The sequence below is a fragment of the Crassostrea angulata genome, chromosome 4 (genome assembly GCF_025612915.1).
Source record: "Crassostrea angulata isolate pt1a10 chromosome 4, ASM2561291v2, whole genome shotgun sequence".
NCBI lineage: Eukaryota > Metazoa > Mollusca > Bivalvia > Ostreida > Ostreidae > Magallana > Magallana angulata.
In genome coordinates, this window is record NC_069114.1 from 23,314,890 (window position 1) to 23,336,314 (window position 21,425).

Below are 21,425 nucleotides of genomic sequence, written 5' to 3' on the forward strand. Positions count from 1 at the left end.
ACGAACAGTGAAGAAAACGTCTGCTGTGAAAAAAAGTGGGTAAGACCAGGCCTACACACCATGTGCTCTGGTCCAACTTGGACTCGCCCACTAATCGGCGAGCAAAAATTATGAATGAGACATATTATGGCGCCAAGTTCTTCTTTACCATTTACGCAAGGGCTGAGATCTCAGAGATAAATCCATCGGCATAGATCCATAGGGAGGATGTCAACTAAGAACTACATATATTATATATACTTTGGATTGAATGTTTTAGAAGAAATCTATCATATTAACATACACACTACACACTTAATTGACCAGCAATTGTTTAATGTACCGTTTTTTTCGGGGCATATAGGCCAGTATTTTTTTTCTCTGATGAGGGAGCCCCGACCTATCCCCCGGGATCTGCTAATCGTAGACTCAAAGTTGAAAAAATTAAACAGTAAAATATAAAATCCACTGTTTTTATCCATTGTACTGTTCAAAGGTAGCAGTTTACTTTGAGGGTTGGGTCTTTTCATCCATTTGAACTATTGTTCGATAGTTGTCCTGTTGATAATTTTTGTAATGACATCGTGAGTAATAAAATGTGCAGTACTGTACGAGGTATTTCTTAACAACCCCAATCAAAAGAATTTTTTCCCACGTTCGTGTATGAACCCTGGAAACTATTATTGTGTTGTAAAAAAGAAAACGAAACTGAATGTAGAATGTAATATGACGGAATTTTTGTGAATTCTTCATGTCTGCGTTCGTGGGAATTACTGGTCTTGGGTGTAGAATAAATCAAATGCTTTGTGTTTTTACAATTAATTTTCTGTTGGATGAAATAACGGTATTCTGGTGTTGTGTGTATATACAAAGGTGTGAAACCCGTGACTAAAACACAGCCTGGGGGCACGTAGTGTACACCGTTACACTTCATTGCATTAAATGTGTTTTTAACATTACAACTTCTCTGCTTAACGGCAAGTCACTATTTAATTAATTAATGGAAAGAACACAAATTACATATTTTATGTTTGGTATTTCGTTTTCTCATTTATAGCGATTACGGGGGATAACTCTTGTTGAATATGAAACCACGTGTTGAGCTAATGGACGCCATACCCCGTATTTACAAGTAGCTTTCAAAGTATAACTTAATTAAATGAAATTTAGCAATAAGGTATTAATAAAATATAAAAGGTTTGGTAAAATATTATACTTAGTTCTACCAGACCGAACCACGGAGGTTGGTGTTGCAATTAGATTTACACTATGTAAAATTACAATACATAACGATACACCGACAAATACGGAAGAGACCAAACAGCCACAAAATACAGATTAATTTTTAGAAATTGCTTAAAATATATATGTTAAGCAAATTTAATAACTTTAATTATTCTTTTGACTTTCTACATCGATATTCTGAAAGTATATAGTTACTTAATACGATGACTTCCTTAATCAGCGGTCATATATACATTCACTATAGTAATCATCGATTGAAAATCGGCTTATCCCCCAATTCGGCTATTCTAAGGATTTTTCTTGAATTTTGTCTAAAAATTAGCAATTCGGCCTATGCCCAACATCGACATATGCCCCGAAAAATACAGTATATTTAGTATGACATGCGAGGGAAACCCTTTTCAAGATGAATGAAATCGCCCAATTGATCGAAAATCGGGTCACACCACACTTAGGCAAATTACTTGTATGTAGCTTCTACAGTAAATATTCCAATTATATGAATATATATTTGTTTTAACCCTTAGGCTGCTACACGCGACAATTGTCGCGCTAAAATTTCAGGTCCGCCACTGCTACGCGCGACTATTGTCGTTTTTCCGAGAGCGAGTTAAGTAAGGTTTTCCCAAGCCTCGCTTTGAACAAAAACACGATGGCTATTGTTAGAAATGAAATATGATTGGTCAATTGGTGTTTTCGGAAGGTTTCTAGAGTTTTCCATAGTTTAAAATAAAGGCTTTAAAGCGGTAAACTTTTGATGGATTTAGTCCTGCAGTACATAACTTAGGAGATTTTAATTTATTGATTTATGTGTCTTTAATGGACTTTGTGCCAAAAAATGACAGAGAATTTGCTACAACTGCCGCAACATTGTGATTTTTTAATGTTCCATAACACGTGTTGAAGATCCGTCTGCTTCATTTAAAAGTGCGTAGTCATTAGGCGGAAATGACGTTATAGAATCAAACAACACAGTGACAAAATATTCTGATAAATTGGGACTTTTCGATTTGGTTTGATATGAACTTTTATAAAACATACAAAACATTAATTGATTATAATGAATTAGTTCTTTTTAATTAGACTGAATTTAAGGTACTAACGATGTCATTGATAAATATTCAGAATCTAGCCACAAGAATTAAAGGAACGTACGAGTTGTTTAGTACGCAGCTTACACAAGTCATGTCCGTATGATTTTAACCCCCTCATGTTTTAAAGGGGCATGGTCACGATTTTGTTCAAAAATTATTTTTTTCGATTTTAATGTTTATAATGTTTAGTAAGGTGTTTTTAATAGGCAATCAAAATTTGAATGACATTTGTTGAGTTATAAGCGAGTTACAGATCTTACAAATCCTCGCTATATTGTAAACAAAGCTTTTGTTTACATTTTGAATGTTGAAGTGAAAATTCCAGTTTTAGACCTAAAATGAATCTGTTAATCGGTAAGAACTGTTTATTTATGCTTAAAATTAATAAGAATTTTTACAAATCATCTTGAAAAGGAATTTTTACTGGTATATTGAACCTATGTAAACAAAAACAAGGCACGATCCTTGTTTACATGACAAAGAATTGTGAGCCCTGTATCTCGCTTAAAACTCATCGACGGCCACCCAAATTTCACTTTATCATTAGAAATAAATTCATAAAGCATTGTAAATAATAAAAATAGGAAAGATATAGGTAGATATTAAGTATAATTACATGCAGCGCTGTTGCAGCATATACTGCCTTAGCAGTATCTGCTGCAATTCTGTAAGGGATATGAATTCCATATTCTTTAAGAGACAGTACCTAGCTAGAGGTTAAAATCTTTACATAGGTCATTTATATTAACTTATTTCATATTGAAGATATAATTATCAAATTTAGAAAAGATTGCAAGTTTTTAAATTAGTTTACTTAAAACTAATTAATTCATGCAGAGTTTGGTAATACAGTGTATTAATATATCAAAATGGACGTGTTATGAAGGATTAGCATTTTGATTTTTGCATGTATAAATACCACATACCAGGAAAGTCATAGATATTGATTTAAGAATTTTCAAAGGAAGGAATGTTGATGTTCAAAGACATCAGACAAATTATACCTGACATCCTTCTGTACACAAGTGAATACTATTTCTTTTACTGATAATATCTAAGTTTCAAAGAAAACTTAACTTATCTTAATATAAAGCTATATGAGCTAGACAAAATAGGACATGCATGTATATATAAATATGATTTTAGTTTATAAAAGAATGATTGACATATAGGTAATTCATGAAGAGTAAATATTTTTCTGACCAGAGGGTCATTGTACCTTAGTTATGTTGCAAAACTTAATCATACATGAATATGATACTTTATATTCAAGGAAGAAAACATTTGTTTTCTACATTACATTGGAAGCTAGAATATCATACATTTAATTACATTATAGCTGTATTATATGTGTATATGTATCCTATATATCAGACAGTAAAATCTGACATTTCAATGAATGCAATTCATTCTTCTTTCTATTAACATCTTACAGACAGAAAATTAGATATAGTTTTGGATTTTACAAACAATGTATTTTATTTATATCACAGAGAAATGAGGCAGAATGGTTTTAAAACATTATTTTCTGAGAAAACATTAATCATGCAACCACAATATGGACAATTATTATAGAAATTGGTGGGGAAAATAATGGGTACATTTGATGTGTTTTGTGGCTAAGATGATCGAGCAATTTTGTGTTTCCACATGATGAAACCAAAGTTGATTTATTAAAATGGTCTATGTTAATTTATTTAAATCATTGATTGAAAATCTTCTCTATTTGGAAGGATTTTTATTTTATTGTCAAATACTTTGAAGATGCTACTTGATACTTCGATATGCCGAAGGCTGGATGAAAAGAATGTCCCCCTCATCCAAGCATTCCCCCGGATGTGATGGATGAGGGGCAAATTTCTTGGAAGATAGTCTGAGGCTGAGGAGTATCAAGGTTCCCTCCTTGTATGGGTTTTGAGAATTGTTTATCCCACCTCAAATAAAAATACATATTTGACAATAAATCTGCTTTAAAATTATGAGTGTTTATCACAATGGACGCACTATTTATACGGTATGTGACGTCACTTCCAGGTAGGTTTTTAGCTTTTTTTGAAGGGCGATCCCGAGCATCATGAATAGCCAGAAAATAATGCTACTTGATACTCCTCAGCCTCAGGCTGTCTTCCAAGAATGCCCCTCATCCATCACATCCTGGGGAATGCTTGGATGAGGGGGACATTTTTTACCAATACCAATTATTTGACCCCCAGGACTACCAGAGAATTTATGAAACTTTTTTACAAAACAACTTGACACCCCAAATCAAGAGTTTAGTTTGCTGATTTATAAGATGTGCAGTTTGAGAAAGTAAAACATGACAGACAGATGGACAGAACAGGGTAACAACAATATACTCAAACTTTCTTTAGAAAGTGCAGGTATAATAATTCTAAATTGCTTCATATATACCATTGCTTGTTAAAAAATGTTTACATCACATTCTATTACTTAATATTTTTCATCTTATCTGGAACAGTTTTAGGGAAAATAGCTACATAACAAACTGCTACACCTTCTTTGTAGCATAAAAAATTTCCTTTGAATATTTCCAAAAGTTTACATGTATGAATATGATTTAGATTAGTTTAATTCTATTTTAGACCTGCACAGGACATTCCCAGAGAACATTTTCTTCTCTTCAGAGGATGGTTTACAGAGGCCATTGAGAAATGTACTGGTTGCTGCATCCCTTTACAATCCTGACAAAGGTTATAGTCAGGTAATTTAAGCATGCTCTCATGAAAGAGATGATAATATACATGTAGATCATGGGCTGTAGTGTACTTATTTTACCTAATGAGTATGGGAACTTGATGCTAAGTGGCACAAATAACTGAATTGGAATTTGAATGAAAAATTTGTTTTATTAACTCACCTGACCCAAATGTTCAATTGAACTTTTCTAATCACAATTTGTCCTTCAACCATTTGTCTGTTTTTTAGTTAGCTCATTCATCAGTGTGTAAAATTTTAACATCTTTAGAACCACTGGACCAATTTTAATCAAACTTGGTATAAAACATTCTTATGAGAAGGGGATTCACAACGCTAAACCCTCTTCAACAACTTTCAGAAATGCCAATATTTACATCAAAATCTTCTACTCTACATATAGTGAATAATCTAAATTGTTTAAACTGTGACATCTGACATAAATATTGTGGCCACAGGAGGGGTTCAAAGTTCAACATAGAAATATGCAGGGAAGCATGCTTAAAATCTTCTTAAGAACTAGTGTAACAATGCTACAATCTGTGATATTTAACTAAGCAAGCATCATCAGATAGGATAGCTAGGTTCTATATTGTTCAAACTGTGTTCCCCGGCCACTGCAAGGGCCCCTGGAGGGGTTCAAAGTTTAACAAAAGAAACAAATGGATGAAATTTTTAACAGTCTTTCTCTGAAAAACCAGTTTTTGATTTTACTATACAAGCATCATCAGATAGTGTTGATTGTTTGTTTCATCCAAATCAAAGACCCCAGAAAGGTTTTAAGTTCAACATAGAAATGTTTGGGGAAACATGTTTGAAAAATCTTCTTCCAGAGAACTACAATTTGGGATATTAGTATGCCACCATCCTCAGATAAGGTAGATTCTAAAATGTTTGAATGGTGACCCTTTGATAGTTTAATGTTTCCCTCATTGCAATTTTGCAGGAGTTGCTGCCTTTGTAGCTCAATATGCCAAAATGTGCTTATTTTGAAGCCTCCTAAAATTCGTTTTGTCATATTGCTTTGATTTACTCAAGTATTATATGGTTTTCTTTAAAGTTACATTAGGCGAGAGAAATTTAATTTTTAGTTTTATGGATTTTGTTGTAAAAAATTTGGGTCGGAGGAGGGGAAAAAAAAACAAACAAGCAAACAGTGGGCAAACTTTTATTAATCAAAATTACATATTATTTGCTTGAACTTATAATATTAAGTTTAATTTGTCCACTATCCACTGTGTACTTTGTGTTTGTTTCAAGATCATTGGTATTGACCTTACTAAACTTGTTCAGGATAACATTTTCTTTGCTTTTCATAAAAACTTTTAAGCCAAACCATGCATGGCTGACCTCCATCTTAAATACTCCATGTTATAGAGACGCGCTTACACTTGATTTTAAAATCTCCCTTTGTCAAACGTTTTGCAGATTTGAAATAAAATAAAGTAATTTTAAAACCATGATCGGTCAAACTTGAAAATTCTGGAAAATTTTTGGAAGATACGAATGTTTTTACATTTTTTTTTTTTTTACAAAATCTTTGTAGGGTCGGCGGATCCGTAAAACTAAAAATTAAATTTCTCTCGTCTTATTAATTTTAGGCAATCTCAAATTTTGGGAAAAAAGATGCCTTTTTCAAATTGGGAATGGGGCCTAATATCAGCTCCAATTATAGAGGATTGAGAGGCCTGTAGGAAAATGGTTGGACACAGTAGATACAAGAACGAACAAAAAAATCAAGCATCATATTAATGTGAATGTGTATATTCCTGCGCGGGATATCATCCAGTACTGTATAATTATATGATTGTTTGTTAGTTTGTTGTTTGCTAGTTTGTTTGGGAGCGTGTTTGGACTGAGGCAAGTAAAAAACAATATCAGTAGTAAATTACCTGAAGATTATCATGGTACTATTTTTTCCATAGGATTTTGCTATTTTGGAGTACCGGTAGTTTATCAAAATATGAAATTATGTGTTTTTTTATTAATTGTACAATCCTTGGTGACTTAGTAAAGTTCTAAAGTAATTCAAGATCAGTAAAGTTAGTTATTGAATGTATATATAAAGACAGTAAAACAACCAAATATTAATTAGGAAATGAGTTGTAACAGTTGTGAATCTATTCAATATTTTTCAAATGCATAGCTACAGATTTCGGTCAAACTTAAAAGGATCTATTGCGATTGCGATCTCTATAACAATTGAATTGACCTATAGAGGTGATAGATTTACCGGGAAAAATTACTTCTGAAAACCAAAGTGTATCGGTTTTTCAAGTTACGAATAAAATAATCACCTAGTAATTTGTGAGTTAATTTGCTTAGGTTTCCTTCTTAAGAATAAAGTAATAATCAACAAATGCAACAAAGCTGGCCTTCAACTGCGAATATAACATGCAGTTGTCAGAAGATTTTCCTAGGGCTTGGTTATTTGATTGTAGAACAACTAACAAAGAATGAAAATACAAAATCAACCTATAATTACCTATCCATAGACTGTGGGTTTCAGCAAACAATTCTGTTTGCTACCACTGTGCTACACAACCACTATCAATTCACCAATACATGGTCAGCCGAAAGTCACTTAGACACAAAGACACTATCAAGTCACCAAGACACAAGTTACGAAGAAGCAGAGTTAGAACTGAGTGGTCTAACTAACAATTCTGTTGCTTTCCGATACACCTCAAATCCTTGCATATTCTGTAGAACTCTTACCGAAGAGTTTCACCAGAAGACTCGTTAGTCCTTCACTTACAGAAGACTGACTAAGAATGATATGGCTGTATACATACCCAGCAAGTTCTCACTAATTGGTCTAATCATGTATCATTTCTATTGGGTATACTGATTATCATTGATTGGTAAAAAATAGAGGCATCTGATTGGTTAAACACCTGATACATTTCAATTCGGAAGTAAAATCATTACAAAATTTTTTTTTCGTTATTTTCTATCTTACATATTTATAAATTTTTCAAATTTGAATTTTGAATCTATCATATTGCTCTTGCAATTTCATTATTATCTCGGTATTCAGGACTGGCCTGCCCCGAATAAGATATTATGATAGGTTTTGTTCAAAGGAATAAATTAAAATTGAATTTTTTTAGGGGCACCCTGGCCCTGGGGCCAAATTTTGCAAAAAACCAACAAAAGTTTCGGAAAAAGTGATTTCTATCATGATAGTGGTCTTTATTTACTCTGAGGAGTGTAATTAAGTTCTGGATGGCTCAGTAGGTTAAACCGGTAGCTATGTAACGTGATGTTTTTTGTGCCCTGGTTGGATTCCATCTTTGGGCATTACTTTTTCTTTTTAGCTCACCTGAGCTGAAAGCTCAAGTGAGCTATTCTGATCACATTTTGTCTGTCGTCCGTCTCTCCGTCTGTCCGTCCGTCTGTTCGTAAACTTTTCACATTTTCAACATCTTCTCAAGAAATCCATCCCCTTGTCATCCCGGCATTAGGTAAGCCCCTTTATTCGAAGGATGCATCTGTTAATACGGAGAAAAGTTCAGTTGAATGTACACTAAATGATGATAGTGTTCAAATGCCTGGTAAAAATCCTTCTACATCAAAAAACACCATTCTTCCTGTTATTTCTATTGAAAAACTAAGGCGAAGTGCATTATTTGTAGCAAAGAGTTGCAGGGTTTGCGTCCTATGAAATCACGTCATGCAAGACTTTCGATAGTTTCTAATATGTCCCTGACTGCAAATAAACACATAAAAAGAATATGTTCCTTATTATAGAAAGTAAACGGAAAATATAAAATTTAATAAAAACAATAACTAAAAAAAAATGACTGTGAAACTTTTTTTTTAATCACTATACATTTTGAGAGCTAGAACTGAAGAGTTTACTGTGTATGGCCTAAATTCAAGAAGTGGTACGTAAATCGATATGTTTTTTGTAAAGACAGAAACCAATACCAGCCCTATAGGTCAATTCAATTGTTAGTCACAATAGGTTACAAAGCTTAAACTGAACTTTGTAAGATTAATTGCTCTTCTGATTACCGTACAATTTATCAATTAAATTCATTTTTCAGGGACTTAACTTCATCGCTGGGTTGCTTCTGTTAATTGTTAAGGATGAAGAGAATGTGTTTTGGTTGATGGACAGCTTGATGAACAATATATTACCAGGTCAGTCAAAACGACAAGTACAGTTTGTCATCAACACAGGTCTTTTCCTTAAAACAATGGAGCTTTTGATACCACAGAATTTCTTGAAAACAATCCAAAATGTTTTGTTACAATATTATTAACTATGTGTATATTATAAAAATTTATTGTCAATTAGGCGAACGTTTTTTTTATTAGTGGGATTACGGATCCGCCGACCGAATTTATTTTACTTTTAGAAAAAAAATAAAATGCACTTTTTCCAATTTTATTTTTACTGACCGACATAAATTAAAAGAAATACAAAAAATAAAATGACTGGTGAAAAATATCAATAAAAACCACATAAATTGGTTTCATTCACGAAAAAAATACCTAAACTTTTACACTTTCAGTTTTAAAATTGATCGGGTTTGGAATACGGAGTTCTCTATCACACAGGTGCCATGTTGTCTAACGATGGTTTGTGTTCTATCATTTAAATGGCATACTACCTGTCATTTGCAAAAAATGACATTAAACTGTCGTTTAAGACCTTGAATCAGTGTTGTCCGACACATACTGGGCAAGCGGTGTCAGAAGTTCTTGAAAGTGAAAGAACCCACATATTATGTTTCAAAGTTTTCAAAGTAAATCAAAGTAAATCGTGTGTCAATAAAGGTGTGAGACCTGCGGTTCAGAATGCCCTGAAAGTGGCCCAAAGACACACTTACGCATGTGTACATGGAATAGTAAAAAAAAAAATCAAACAAAACATAAGACTTATTTTATTTTTTTGAAGTTTGCCAGGGGTTTTTTTTCGTTTTTTTTTTTCGACCTACCACCCAATTTTTTAACTAAAAAATGCGTAATCCAATTTAAAAAAAAAATTCGCCTTAGAAACTAGTGCAGGTTTTGACACTAAGGCACGTCCGACCAACTTTGTCTGGTTAAAATGTCTGTGTACTAGCCCGACTGGTCATGTGGAAAAAAAATAAATGTTCTCAAAAATTTTCTGTAATTAAGATAAAAAAGAAATAAAAGCATGTCTTTTTCATAACAGGCATAATTTCTACAAACAGTAATTTAAGTACAACCTAAGGACTAACCTAAAGGATGAAGTGGGGGAAACACTTTTTGATCGGTAACTTCGCCAGAATTTTCTCTGAACAAAAAGTTCAATTCACCCTGTATACGGAGTTCTTAATCGTCGGCAATAAAATGATAATGATTTAATTCTAAAGACGTCTTCACAAACTCAGTTTATGCCTCTTGTCTTTAGGGGTTATAAATACGGGTGATGCAACAACATATGCTGTACAAAACGATGTCTATAACAGTGAATTTGATGGTAACTTGTAATTAGCAAATAACACTGCCAAATTTATGCTAAAACAATCATAAAACCCTTTGTTTACAGTTATAATATCTTTTTAAAAAAATCGAAATCCTCAACATCATGGTTGAGTTGGACTAATGCCACCAAAATACACTATATACAAAACAGAGACTGATTTTATTTGTCATTTTAGTTAACACAATTACAAAACATTTCGTCTATAAAATGTATTAATACATCAAATAATTTCAACGGAAGACCTTTCTATTATTGTGCTGATTAAGATTACTAAGTATTCTTATTTTTATACCCGCACTTTCTAAAGAAAGTTCGGGTATATTGTTGTTACCCTGTTTCGTCCGTCCGTCTGTCCGTCCGTCCGTCTGTCACATTTAACTTTCTCAAACTGCTCTTACATCTTATAAACCAGCAAACTGAACTCTTGGAGTTTGATTTGGGGTATCATGTTGTTTTGTAAAAAGGTTTCAGGAATTCTCTGTTAGTCCTAGGGGTCAAATAATTGGTAAAAAATGACGTTTTTTTACATAAAACCTTTATCCTCGAACTCCTCCTACATTTTCAACAGTAGACAAATCATCTTTTGGAATATGTTTTAGGGTATCCTATGGATGCGCAATAAGGTTTTGAAATTTTCAATTTTGTCCTGGGGGTCATTTAATGGCTGAAAAATGACGTTTTTTTTTAACAAAAAAACTGGTTTCAAAAACATCATTTTTTTTTGGGCAGTAGCCAAATGATCTTCTAGAATATGATTGGGGGTGTCATATTGAGGTGTGATCAGGTTCCAGAATTAGTTATTTTATTAAGGGGATCAGTGGGCAACAAAAAATGCCGTTTTTGTGCAAAAAAAGTATGGTTCCCAGAACTCCTCTTACAACTTTTGGAGTAGCTAAGTCATCTCTTGGGATATAATTGGGGCTGTCCTATAGATGTGCAATAAGGTTTTAAAAATTTAAATTTCATCAAGGGAGTCAAATAGTAGCAGAAAATTGACTTTATCACTGAAAAAAAAACAGAGATCCAAGAGCTCCTCTTATGATTTAATGGATAGACACATCATATCTTGGGATATGATAGGGACGTTCTAGAGATGTGCAGTAAGGTTTTCAAAATTTAAATTTCAACCAAGGAGTCTAAAAGTAGCAGAAAATTGACGTTTATCACTTAAAAAAACATAGATCCTAGAACTCCTTTTATGATTTAATGGATAGACACATTATATCTTGGTATATAATAGGAACTGTCCATTAGATGTGCATTACGGTTTTGAAAAATTAAATTTAACCCTGAGGCCCATTACCTACATACCTTTTTATGCCCATTAAGGATCAAGAATATATATGGTTAAGGGGTGGGGATCTCAACCATTTTTCGAGATATTCGTGCACTTCCTGTTCGAGGGGGGTCATGATCACCCCCGGGGCCCATGACCTACAGACCGTTTGATGCCCCTTGACACAAGGAACAAGAAAATATATGGTTTAAGGGTGGGGATCTCAACTGTTTTGAAGATATTAAGGGACTTGCTGTTTGAGGGGGTCAGGACCACCCACAGGGCCCATGACCTACATATCATTTGATGCCCCTGGACATCAGAAACATGAATATATATGGTTTAGGGGTCATGATTATAACAGTTTCTGAGATATATAGTAATTTCAAAACCCTATATATTGCCAGTAACAGTCAATATATGATTATGCATCATAATGACATTAGAAGATATTTTGTATTTTCCTGATCGCTTCATGACCAGAACAGTCCCATAAGGTCATGTATTCATTATAATACATTAAGAAAGAAATACTCCTTCCTTCCTATTATAACTCATATAAAAATGATATCGCATAGCCCCCTAACTCCGTCACTTTCGGGAAACTCCTTGCCGTTTGAAATCAAGTACGATTATGACGTCAATTTTTACATGTCAAAAATCTTTAATCAAATGTCAACAATTTGAAACTGTTAAATTTAAGAATGTGTCAAAAAATAACAGAATTAAACCTTGTTCATTTTATGCACCATTAATTGTGTGAAATCAGCTAAAACTTTTTCACGGGTGCACTAAAATATCGATATTTCTGACATGCAGGCCCATTCGATCATTTACGGTGGTCAGAGATGTCAAGATGAAACATATCACATGTAATACATTTTTGATTAAGGTAATTAACACATTTTTTTCAATCGGCAATAGCCTTTATGCATTATTCTTGATGATAACGTCGAATCGCTCATGCCGTAACTTTTGCCTTATACAGGGTATAGATATATCCGGTATATCGCTATTTAGAATATGAAACATTTCTAAAAATGTAATAAATAAATAATATAATAAGTAATATATTAATTAATGATATAAAATATTTGAAATAAGTAAGGACATAAATCAAACGGCACATTCTGAAAAGGCCATTGTGATTGTTGTTACATGGACCCATATTTTATTCTGGCGATCATTTAATTTCGATGAAATTAAATACAATTAAATTGTATGCATCATTTTTACTTACCCGTATTATAACTTGGACTAGATACAAATGGAGTTTTAACTAAATTGTTAATGTGTCTTCATTCCCTGCCATATCATAGAGCATGTGGGTGACGGAGTTAGGTTCATAAGATATCATGGACACGCGTGATAAACGTCGTATTCAGAGGGCTTATTTGATTAAAAATAAAAATATTTTTGTTAATAATTTTATAAATTATATTGTTTCAGAGTATATTTAGTGATTGCAAATGATAAAAACCACAAAAAATAATTTACAGAGAAACGCGGGAAGTTTTCTGCTTATGGTGACGGAGTTTGGGTACTCAGGAATAAGTGTCTAGTACACTTACTTATATGTAATACACAAATTTAATAAGAAATTGTTTATACAGGGTCAATATGGGGTCAACTCAATAGTGCAAGTCTGACAAATGAAAAATTTTGCAACTAAAATGACAGAAACTTTACAAATGCGATAGGATAGGTAACGATGATAAGCTTATTTAAATATTAAAAGATGATGATATGGGAGATCACATTTAGAAAGTGAAAGAAGAACTTTAAAGGGACATGGTCACGATTTTGGTCAAAAATTATTTTTTCGATTTTAATGTTTACAATGCTTCAGTAAGTCATTTTTAATTTTTGCAATTCTTCCCTATGTAAACAAAGCATTTGTTTACATTTTGAATGTTGAAGTGAAAATTCAAGTTTTAGACCTAAAATGAATGTATTAATCATTAGGAACTGTTTATTTATGCTTAAAATGAATGATAAGATAGACAAACCAGCTTGAAAAAGATTTTTACCGGTATATTTGGCATATGAAAACAAAAACAGGGCACGAGCCTTGTTTACATGACGAAGAATTGTGAGCTCTGTATATTGCTTAAAACTCAACGACTGGCACCAAAACTTCATTTGATCATTAGAAATGCATTCCTAAAGCATTGCAAATAATAAAAACAGAAAAATAAAAATTTGACCAAAATCGTGACCATGCCCTTTTAATATGTATGCTGGCATCTCATTATATTGTGCTACTGCTACTACATGTATTATGCTTACCTATATTGGTCAACATCATAATGATAATCCAATTAAAACACAATAATGAATTCCTTTAGCTGATCTTAACTAATCCTTTTCTGCATATGGAAAACGCAGACATGTATGCTTACACGTGAACCCATCTAATAGATGAGCTGGTTAAAAATAGTACCCACTAATGAGACCTGCAGACCTGTGTTGTGTACGTAACTTAAGACAAAGATCAGTTATTTAATTGTAACATGCATGTATTTTTATGACCTTTTCTTCAAATCCACTTGCACTATTTTATTAGGTAAATAACAGCTTTAAGGTGGTGCAGGACACCTGCATATTGTGATGTATACTTCCTATTGAGATAAACAATAAAGTATATTAAATATTAATTAAATATTTACCCCCCAAATAATGTTACCTAACATTGAAGCGCAATGGGTTAGAGTGTTTACTTGTCTGTAAGAGCATTGGGGTCCAAGGTGTATTTTTGGTAATCTTACAATTGATATAAATAAATTTTCATGGGGGGGGGGGGGGGGGTCTGGACCCCTCACTCCCACCCCCTTCTCTCTGTGCACACGATGGTGTACATGTAGGCACACAGAAGCAATTCTAAAACTGGCAACCGCCACGGGGAGGGGGGATAATTTAATTTTGTTTGTAATAATTATATCGACCGTTATACTTTCTATGACATGAAATGTTAAGATTATTGATTAGCTGAAAATTCACTGCAAACAATTCAACCCCAAATTGCACATAAAGTGCTGCTCATGTGTATTATCATATGGGAAGGGATTTCGTCCTTCAGTTATGAAAATTATAATTTTTAAATGTATTACTGGAGCTTGCATGTGGCCTTCATTTTTAATTAAACTGGTACAAAACAGTGTTATTTTAAGGGGCAAACACTTGGTGCGGGTATATCTGTCTAATGACAGCATCTAGTTCTTTTTCTTTTTTCCTTCCTAGACGCGAACTTTGAGGCTTCATATCGTGCTCATTTCTGAACGGTTTTTCCTCCAATTTTCAGGTTAATCGACTTTACAAAACACTATCTTAAGCAATTCATAAAATTTAGAATTCCCTTTCCGTTAAGGAGTTATTTCCCTTTTAAAACTTTTTAGGGCCTTTGGTTTCCAGACAAAGGCTCCGAGACTATGATAGCAGGGAATGGGAATCCAACGAATTTGAATAACAGAGACATTGTAGTTGTGCACATCGGTTTTTAGCTCACCTGAGCTTTCAGCTCAAGTGAGCTTTTCTGATCACTTTTTGTCCGCGTCCGTCTGTCCGTCCGTCCGTCCATCTGTCTGTCCGTCTGTCTGTAAACTTTTTACATTTTCGACTTCCTCTCCTGAACTACTTGGCCAATTTCAACCAAACTTGGCACAAAGCATCATTGGGTAAATAGGATTCAAGTTTTTTAAAATAAAGGGCCATGCCTTATTGTAAAGGGAAATAATTAAGATTTATTGAAAATTTGGTGATATTTTAAAAAAAATCTTCTTCTCAAAAACCATTTGGCCAGAAAAGCTGATACTTGTGTGGAAGCATCCTCAGAGAGTGTAGATTCAAGTTTGTTCAAATCATGGTCCCCGGGGTAAGGTGGGGCCATAAATGGGGGGTCGAAGTTTTACTTAGGAGTATATAGAGTTTAACTTTCAAAATATATATCTCAAAAACCACATGGCCAAAACAGCTGATATTTGTGTGGAAGCATCCTCAGATAGTGTAGGTTCAAGTTTGTTCAAATCATGGTCCCTGGGGGTAAGGTGGGGCCTCAATGGGTAGTCGAATTTTTACATAGGAGTATATAGAGTTAATCTTTAAAAATCTTATTCTCAAAAACCATTTGACTAGAAAAGCTGAAACTTGTGTGGAAGCATCCTCAGATAGTGTAGATTCAAGTTTGTTCAAATCATGGTCCTCGGGGGTAAGGTGGGGCCTCAATGGGGGGTCGAATTTTTACATAGGAGTATATATAGAGTTAATCTTTAAAAATCTTTTCTCAAAAACCATAAGGCCAAAAAAGCAGCTACTTGTGTGAAATCATCCTCAGAGGGCGTAGATTTAAGTTTGTTCAAATCATGGTCCCTTGGGGTAAGGTGGGGCCACAATGGGGGGGGGGGGGTCAAATTTTTACATAGCAAAATAAAGAGAAATTTTATTTTTAAATCTTCTACTCAGAACACGACGGGCCAGAAAAGCTGTAACTTGTGTGAAGTATCATCAGGTAGGATAGATTCAAGTTTGGTCATATTATGATCCCCGGGGGTAGGGTAGGGGCACAATTGGGACTGGTTAAATCTTTACAAAGGAATATATTGAGAAAAATCTTTTTCTTAAAAAAAAAAATTTTTCTTAGAAAAGGTGCAACATTAGCGAAAGCAACCTTAGATAGTGCAGATTCAAATTTTTCAAAATCATATTTTTCAGGAGTAGGATGGAGCCACATGGGGTGGAGGGTTCAATTTTACAAAAGAAAACAGTTTAAATTCACCAAAGTTCAAATGTTATAATATATCATGGTTTAACTTATATGCAAGCATTTTGACATATTTTTGATTCTTTGAAATTGTTTAGACTTTGGCCTCTGGACAATTCTTGGGCTGACACAAGTTTGATGTAGGTTTATATCCCAGTTGATTTTGATCTTCTTGAGAACTGTAATGCTCAATATGTGAAATGCCTATACTGTGACAAAAGGGGATCAATGATAAACAGAATAGCCTGAGGAAAAATTGAATTTTTGATATACAGTATCTACATTGTCCATATTTTTTTTTTGTATTTGACTCCGTAAAGCTGATTTTATAATGTCTATTGTTGCTCAGGTGAGTAATGTGGCCCATGGGCCTCTTGTTGTTTTTAGATTATGTTTTTTTTATTTAGGAAAAGGTAGGGGGTCAAAAAACAGGATTTAAAAATAGTGCGAAAATTTAGACATATTTTCCTTTATATGTTTTAAACGAAAAATATTTAGTTAAGACATGTAGAATAAAAGTTGTGCAGAATATCAAGGGCTTTCATTTGACACCAATAAAAAAGGGCTTGCCCCCTAAATTACGGGCCAATAGCCCCTAAAAGTTTTTGCTTAATAACTCAAAAACGGTTAGGATTTTGATATGGCTGTCGCTGGAAAAGTTGATTGTTTGGATCTCATAAAGGTCGTTACAATGTTATTTTGTAAGTGATTTGTGTTGTATGAGTTTAAAAAACTTTACATGTTAACATGTACCTGTTTTCATCTGACAAATTAACGAAAGTCTTTGTGCGTAAAACTGGCATAAAGTTACCACAGAAAGTATCCTGGTTTATACAGGAGGCATTAATTCATATGAAATTATTTTTTAATACATCCTTTTTTTTTAGGAGTTAAAGTCATTGTTGTTAAGTTCTTATATTGCACAATCCTTAAAAACAGGAATTGGAAAAAAAAACTTTTTTTCTATTCTTACTAGTTAAACACAAAATATGGAATTAAAAAAAATCCATGCATTACATTTTAGTTATAAACACCATGCATTTTAAATCTACCTTGAATCAGAGCTGTGTGTGTGTGCGTGTACCATTACGTAAGCTCTCCCTCGCCGGGGGCCGAGAAAATGGGTCACCATGGTCGCGGCTGGACTACCTAATGGTCAGCGGTTATCTAATACACGAGAGTTGCATCTCTCATATATGAGTTTATTTAGCCGCTAACTCAAGAATTGTTATGCCCCCCTTCGAAGAAGGGAGGGCATATTGCTTTGCTGCTGTCTGTCTGTCGGTCGGTCCACCAACAGTTTCCGTTCATTTTCTTGGCAGAGGATGAACATATTGAAATGAAATTTGGTATACAGGTTTATCATGATAATATCTAGGTCAAGTTCAATATTGGGTACGATCGAGCAATTTTCGACAGAGTTATGGCCCTTGGACGTAGAAAAATTCTAGTCTTTTGCAGTTTCCGTTCATTTTCTTCGCAGAGGATGAACATATTGAAATGAAATTTGGTATACAGGTTTATCATGATAATATCTAGGTCAAGTTCGATATTGGGTACGATCGAGCAATTTTCGACAGAGTTATGGCCCTTGGACGTAGAAAAATTCTAGTCTTTTGCAGTTTCCGTTCATTTTCTTCGCAGAGGATGAACATATTGAAATGAAATTTGGTATACAGGTTTATCATGATAATATCTAGGTCAAGTTCAATATTGGGTACGATCGAGCAATTTTCGACAGAGTTATGGCCCTTGGACGTAGAAAAATTCTAGTTTTTTGCATTTCCGCTCATTTTCTTCGCAGAGGATGAACATATTAAAATGAAATTTGGTATACAGGTTTATCATGATAATATCTAGGTCAAGTTCGATATTGGGTACGATCGAGCAATTTTCGACAGAGTTATGGCCCTTGGACGTAGAAAAGTTCTAGTTATTTGCAGTTTACGTTCATTTTATTTGTGGATTTTTCCAAGGGAGGGGGGCATAAGTGTTTCATAAACATCTCTTGTTTCAGTTTTGATTACACAAAAAAGTTTTGGATTAAACGATCGGGTGTCAATTAAGAAATCGTTCAGTTAATCAATAAAAGCAGTGTCATTCTCAATCTAAAGCAATAGCAGACAGATCAATTGTTGGTTTTAAGTTTGAAATAAAGAATTTCAATTTCATAGAGTAAGGTCATTATACTGCAAACTTTTCAAATCTTCCTGCGTTCTGAGCTGTGCGTGTCTGTGCCTTGTACCTTGTACCTTTACGTAATCTATCCTTCACCCACTGCCGAGGAGATCAGCCACGGCTGCACTACCTAGCGGTAAGCGGTTACTATCTAATACACAAGATTCGTATACTGCAACGCACACTTACATGCATATGAAGGTGTTTGGGTTTCTATAGCCGTAAATACAAGAACTGTTTTAATTTTTTGTTATAAAAGTTTGTCCATCTTGTATTTATTTCATTAAACATTTGAGTGTAAATGAATATTTATGAACGATATTTCTCCAAATCGGAAATATCATCTGACATAAATTAATGGTTGGTTTGTTTATCTAAAATATTTTAAAAACTGTACAATTAATGTTTGAAATCTACAACAATTTTGATTTATACGATAGCGTTCAAGGTAGTTTAAAAATCAAATCAAATTATAATCAAAGTTCCATGTTGCATGTTTGCGGTAGGTGCTAGCAAGATAAAAGAATGTCCTGAATTGAGGCATTCGATGATTAAGAATATTCACATGAGTTTTAAACAACCTTAGATTAGATTCTATCGGTCACATATTGATCACTTCTGTAGTTTTTCTACATGGTCGTCCGTTTCATTGTGGAAGCGAACTCGTTGTTGCCCCCCCCCCCCCCCTCTGCCCCGCTGACAGTTGCTCGCGCTGGATTTTTTTTAATTGGCGAAAAGATATCCAGATCTGTCGAAAATCATTTTGTAACATTTTGTTTAAATTTCCCACCTGTTTGTTTATTCGGTCAGTCTGTGTTAATTCAATTGCCACGTGCGACCGAGAATCTTGTGTCGCTTCAGCGCACACAGCTCAGAACATATATACATGTAGCCCCAAGAAATTTGTAATTACTATTTCTGATCTCTTTTTTTTAAACTAATTTAATATTGTATTGAAAAGAATAAGAAATAAAAATGATTTAAATTTTTGACTCAATATTCGTATATATTACCAGCGCTCTGTATGTAATTGCACGACTGTGTATATTGTAGGCAAATCCCTGTGTGTTAATTTCTTCCAAGACTTCTTGTTTTCCGTTAACAGTGGTTTAAATAATTAAAATAATTACTTGTAAAAATAGCTATAATCGAGATTCCAAAGAACTTACTTACTGCAATTCATAGAAATAAACGGTATATTTTCTTTCTATGTTTACATTTAATTTTGTTCAAATAATTAATTAATTTTCTATCGTTTAAATTGTTTGCTTTATCAGATACTGATTCCGATTACCTTGAAGTCATTAATTTTCCATTGGCTATTGACAAAAAAGAGACGCTTGACCATCCAATGAAAACAAATACACAGAGTTTGATTGACAGGTTCAACCAGGTGCAGGTCTCACCCGATGTCAGAGGTTATTTGTGCTGCTTGTACACAGCCAAATGGTCTCAGTAAGACTTAAATTTTTAAAAAATACATGCTTATCAAAACATGATCGTGTAAGTTAAAGTTGATATAGGTTTGTTCCAATAGAAATCATGTTTTGCTAACTGTATTTAATATTTTTCATGTATAGCTAATTTTAATATTGTACCAGTACAAACATCGTATAAAAACGTTATATATACATGTAGTCTGTAACTAGTCGCATTTTCATACATGTACATATCTTTTGTTTGTTAAAAATTAATTCAATGTTGTAAAAAGATAAGTATATCATTTCTTCTAGATTTTTTTCATGAAAATACCTACAAAAGAGTTTTGCCAATCACAAACAGTTTAAAGTAATGTTAAACACGGGCACCATTTTGAAACAATTTAAATTGTCAGAGAGTTCCGAATGAAATCTGATGAACGTTTCACACGGTTCTTGCACGCTTTGCTCGAAACAATTTACACGCTTTGCCCGAAACTCTGCACGCTTTGCCCGAAACTCTGCACGCTTTGCCCGAAACGCTAAACGGTTTACACGAAATGCTTCACGATTCACACTAGGCTAAACGGTTTACTCAAAATGTTTCTCGCAAGTAATTCGCAACTTTTTGGTGTAGCAGTGAGGTTTCAGGGTCTGTAAATTTTGTCAGCACGCAACAGTTCTAAACTTGCACATACATGCAGTCTTAAAAAATTTAGAAAGATTTAAATATAGAATTATCTTAGAGAAAAGGTTACGTGTTTAGTAGGCGGGTTCGGTTTAAAAAAAAATACAATTCCTGACATGAATCATGAGTACATACTGTTTATAACAATGCTTGCTACCCTTTGAAAATTTAACTCGCCATTAAACATCTCATTTTTTAAAGAATGTTTGAAACGATTACATAAACTGTGTTCGACAAATAGTTTTCCTAAAACAGTTTCTTCCTTTCTTTTTCAAAACAAGTTTTATATACAGGCTTTCAATCACAACACGTTCTTATAACAAAAAGCAGAACTGAAAGTTTAGTCATTACTATAGCATTAATTGAGTCATGATTTTTTTTAAGTATACAGTCTTATAATTGCAGCGGTGTGTGCATACAAATTGAGTAAATCGCGTTAGCGCATTATGAAAATTTTTATGCAAACATCGCTGCAGTTATGAGACTGTATTCTTTTAAAAATCATGATTTAATGCTTATATTTACATTAGTTTAACTTCATGCTTGTCCGCAAATGTGATTTATACCTTAAAATTCCTATCTTATCCTAAGGGTAAGTTAATATTGATGGAA

General features: G+C 33.6%; 1 protein-coding gene across 6 annotated transcripts in view; it reads left to right on the forward strand.

Moving 5' to 3' along the window:
• The window catches only part of LOC128181529 (growth hormone-regulated TBC protein 1-A-like), a 172,693-nt gene that overhangs the window by 128,874 nt on the left and 22,394 nt on the right, over positions 1-21,425 (forward strand). For all 6 annotated transcript variants that reach the window (XM_052849958.1, XM_052849960.1, XM_052849959.1 and 3 more), the window contains 2 exons: positions 4,922-5,040; positions 9,086-9,182. In XM_052849958.1, the coding sequence (XP_052705918.1) occupies positions 4,922-5,040; positions 9,086-9,182 (216 nt within the window). The remainder of the gene's footprint in view (positions 1-4,921; positions 5,041-9,085; positions 9,183-21,425) is intronic.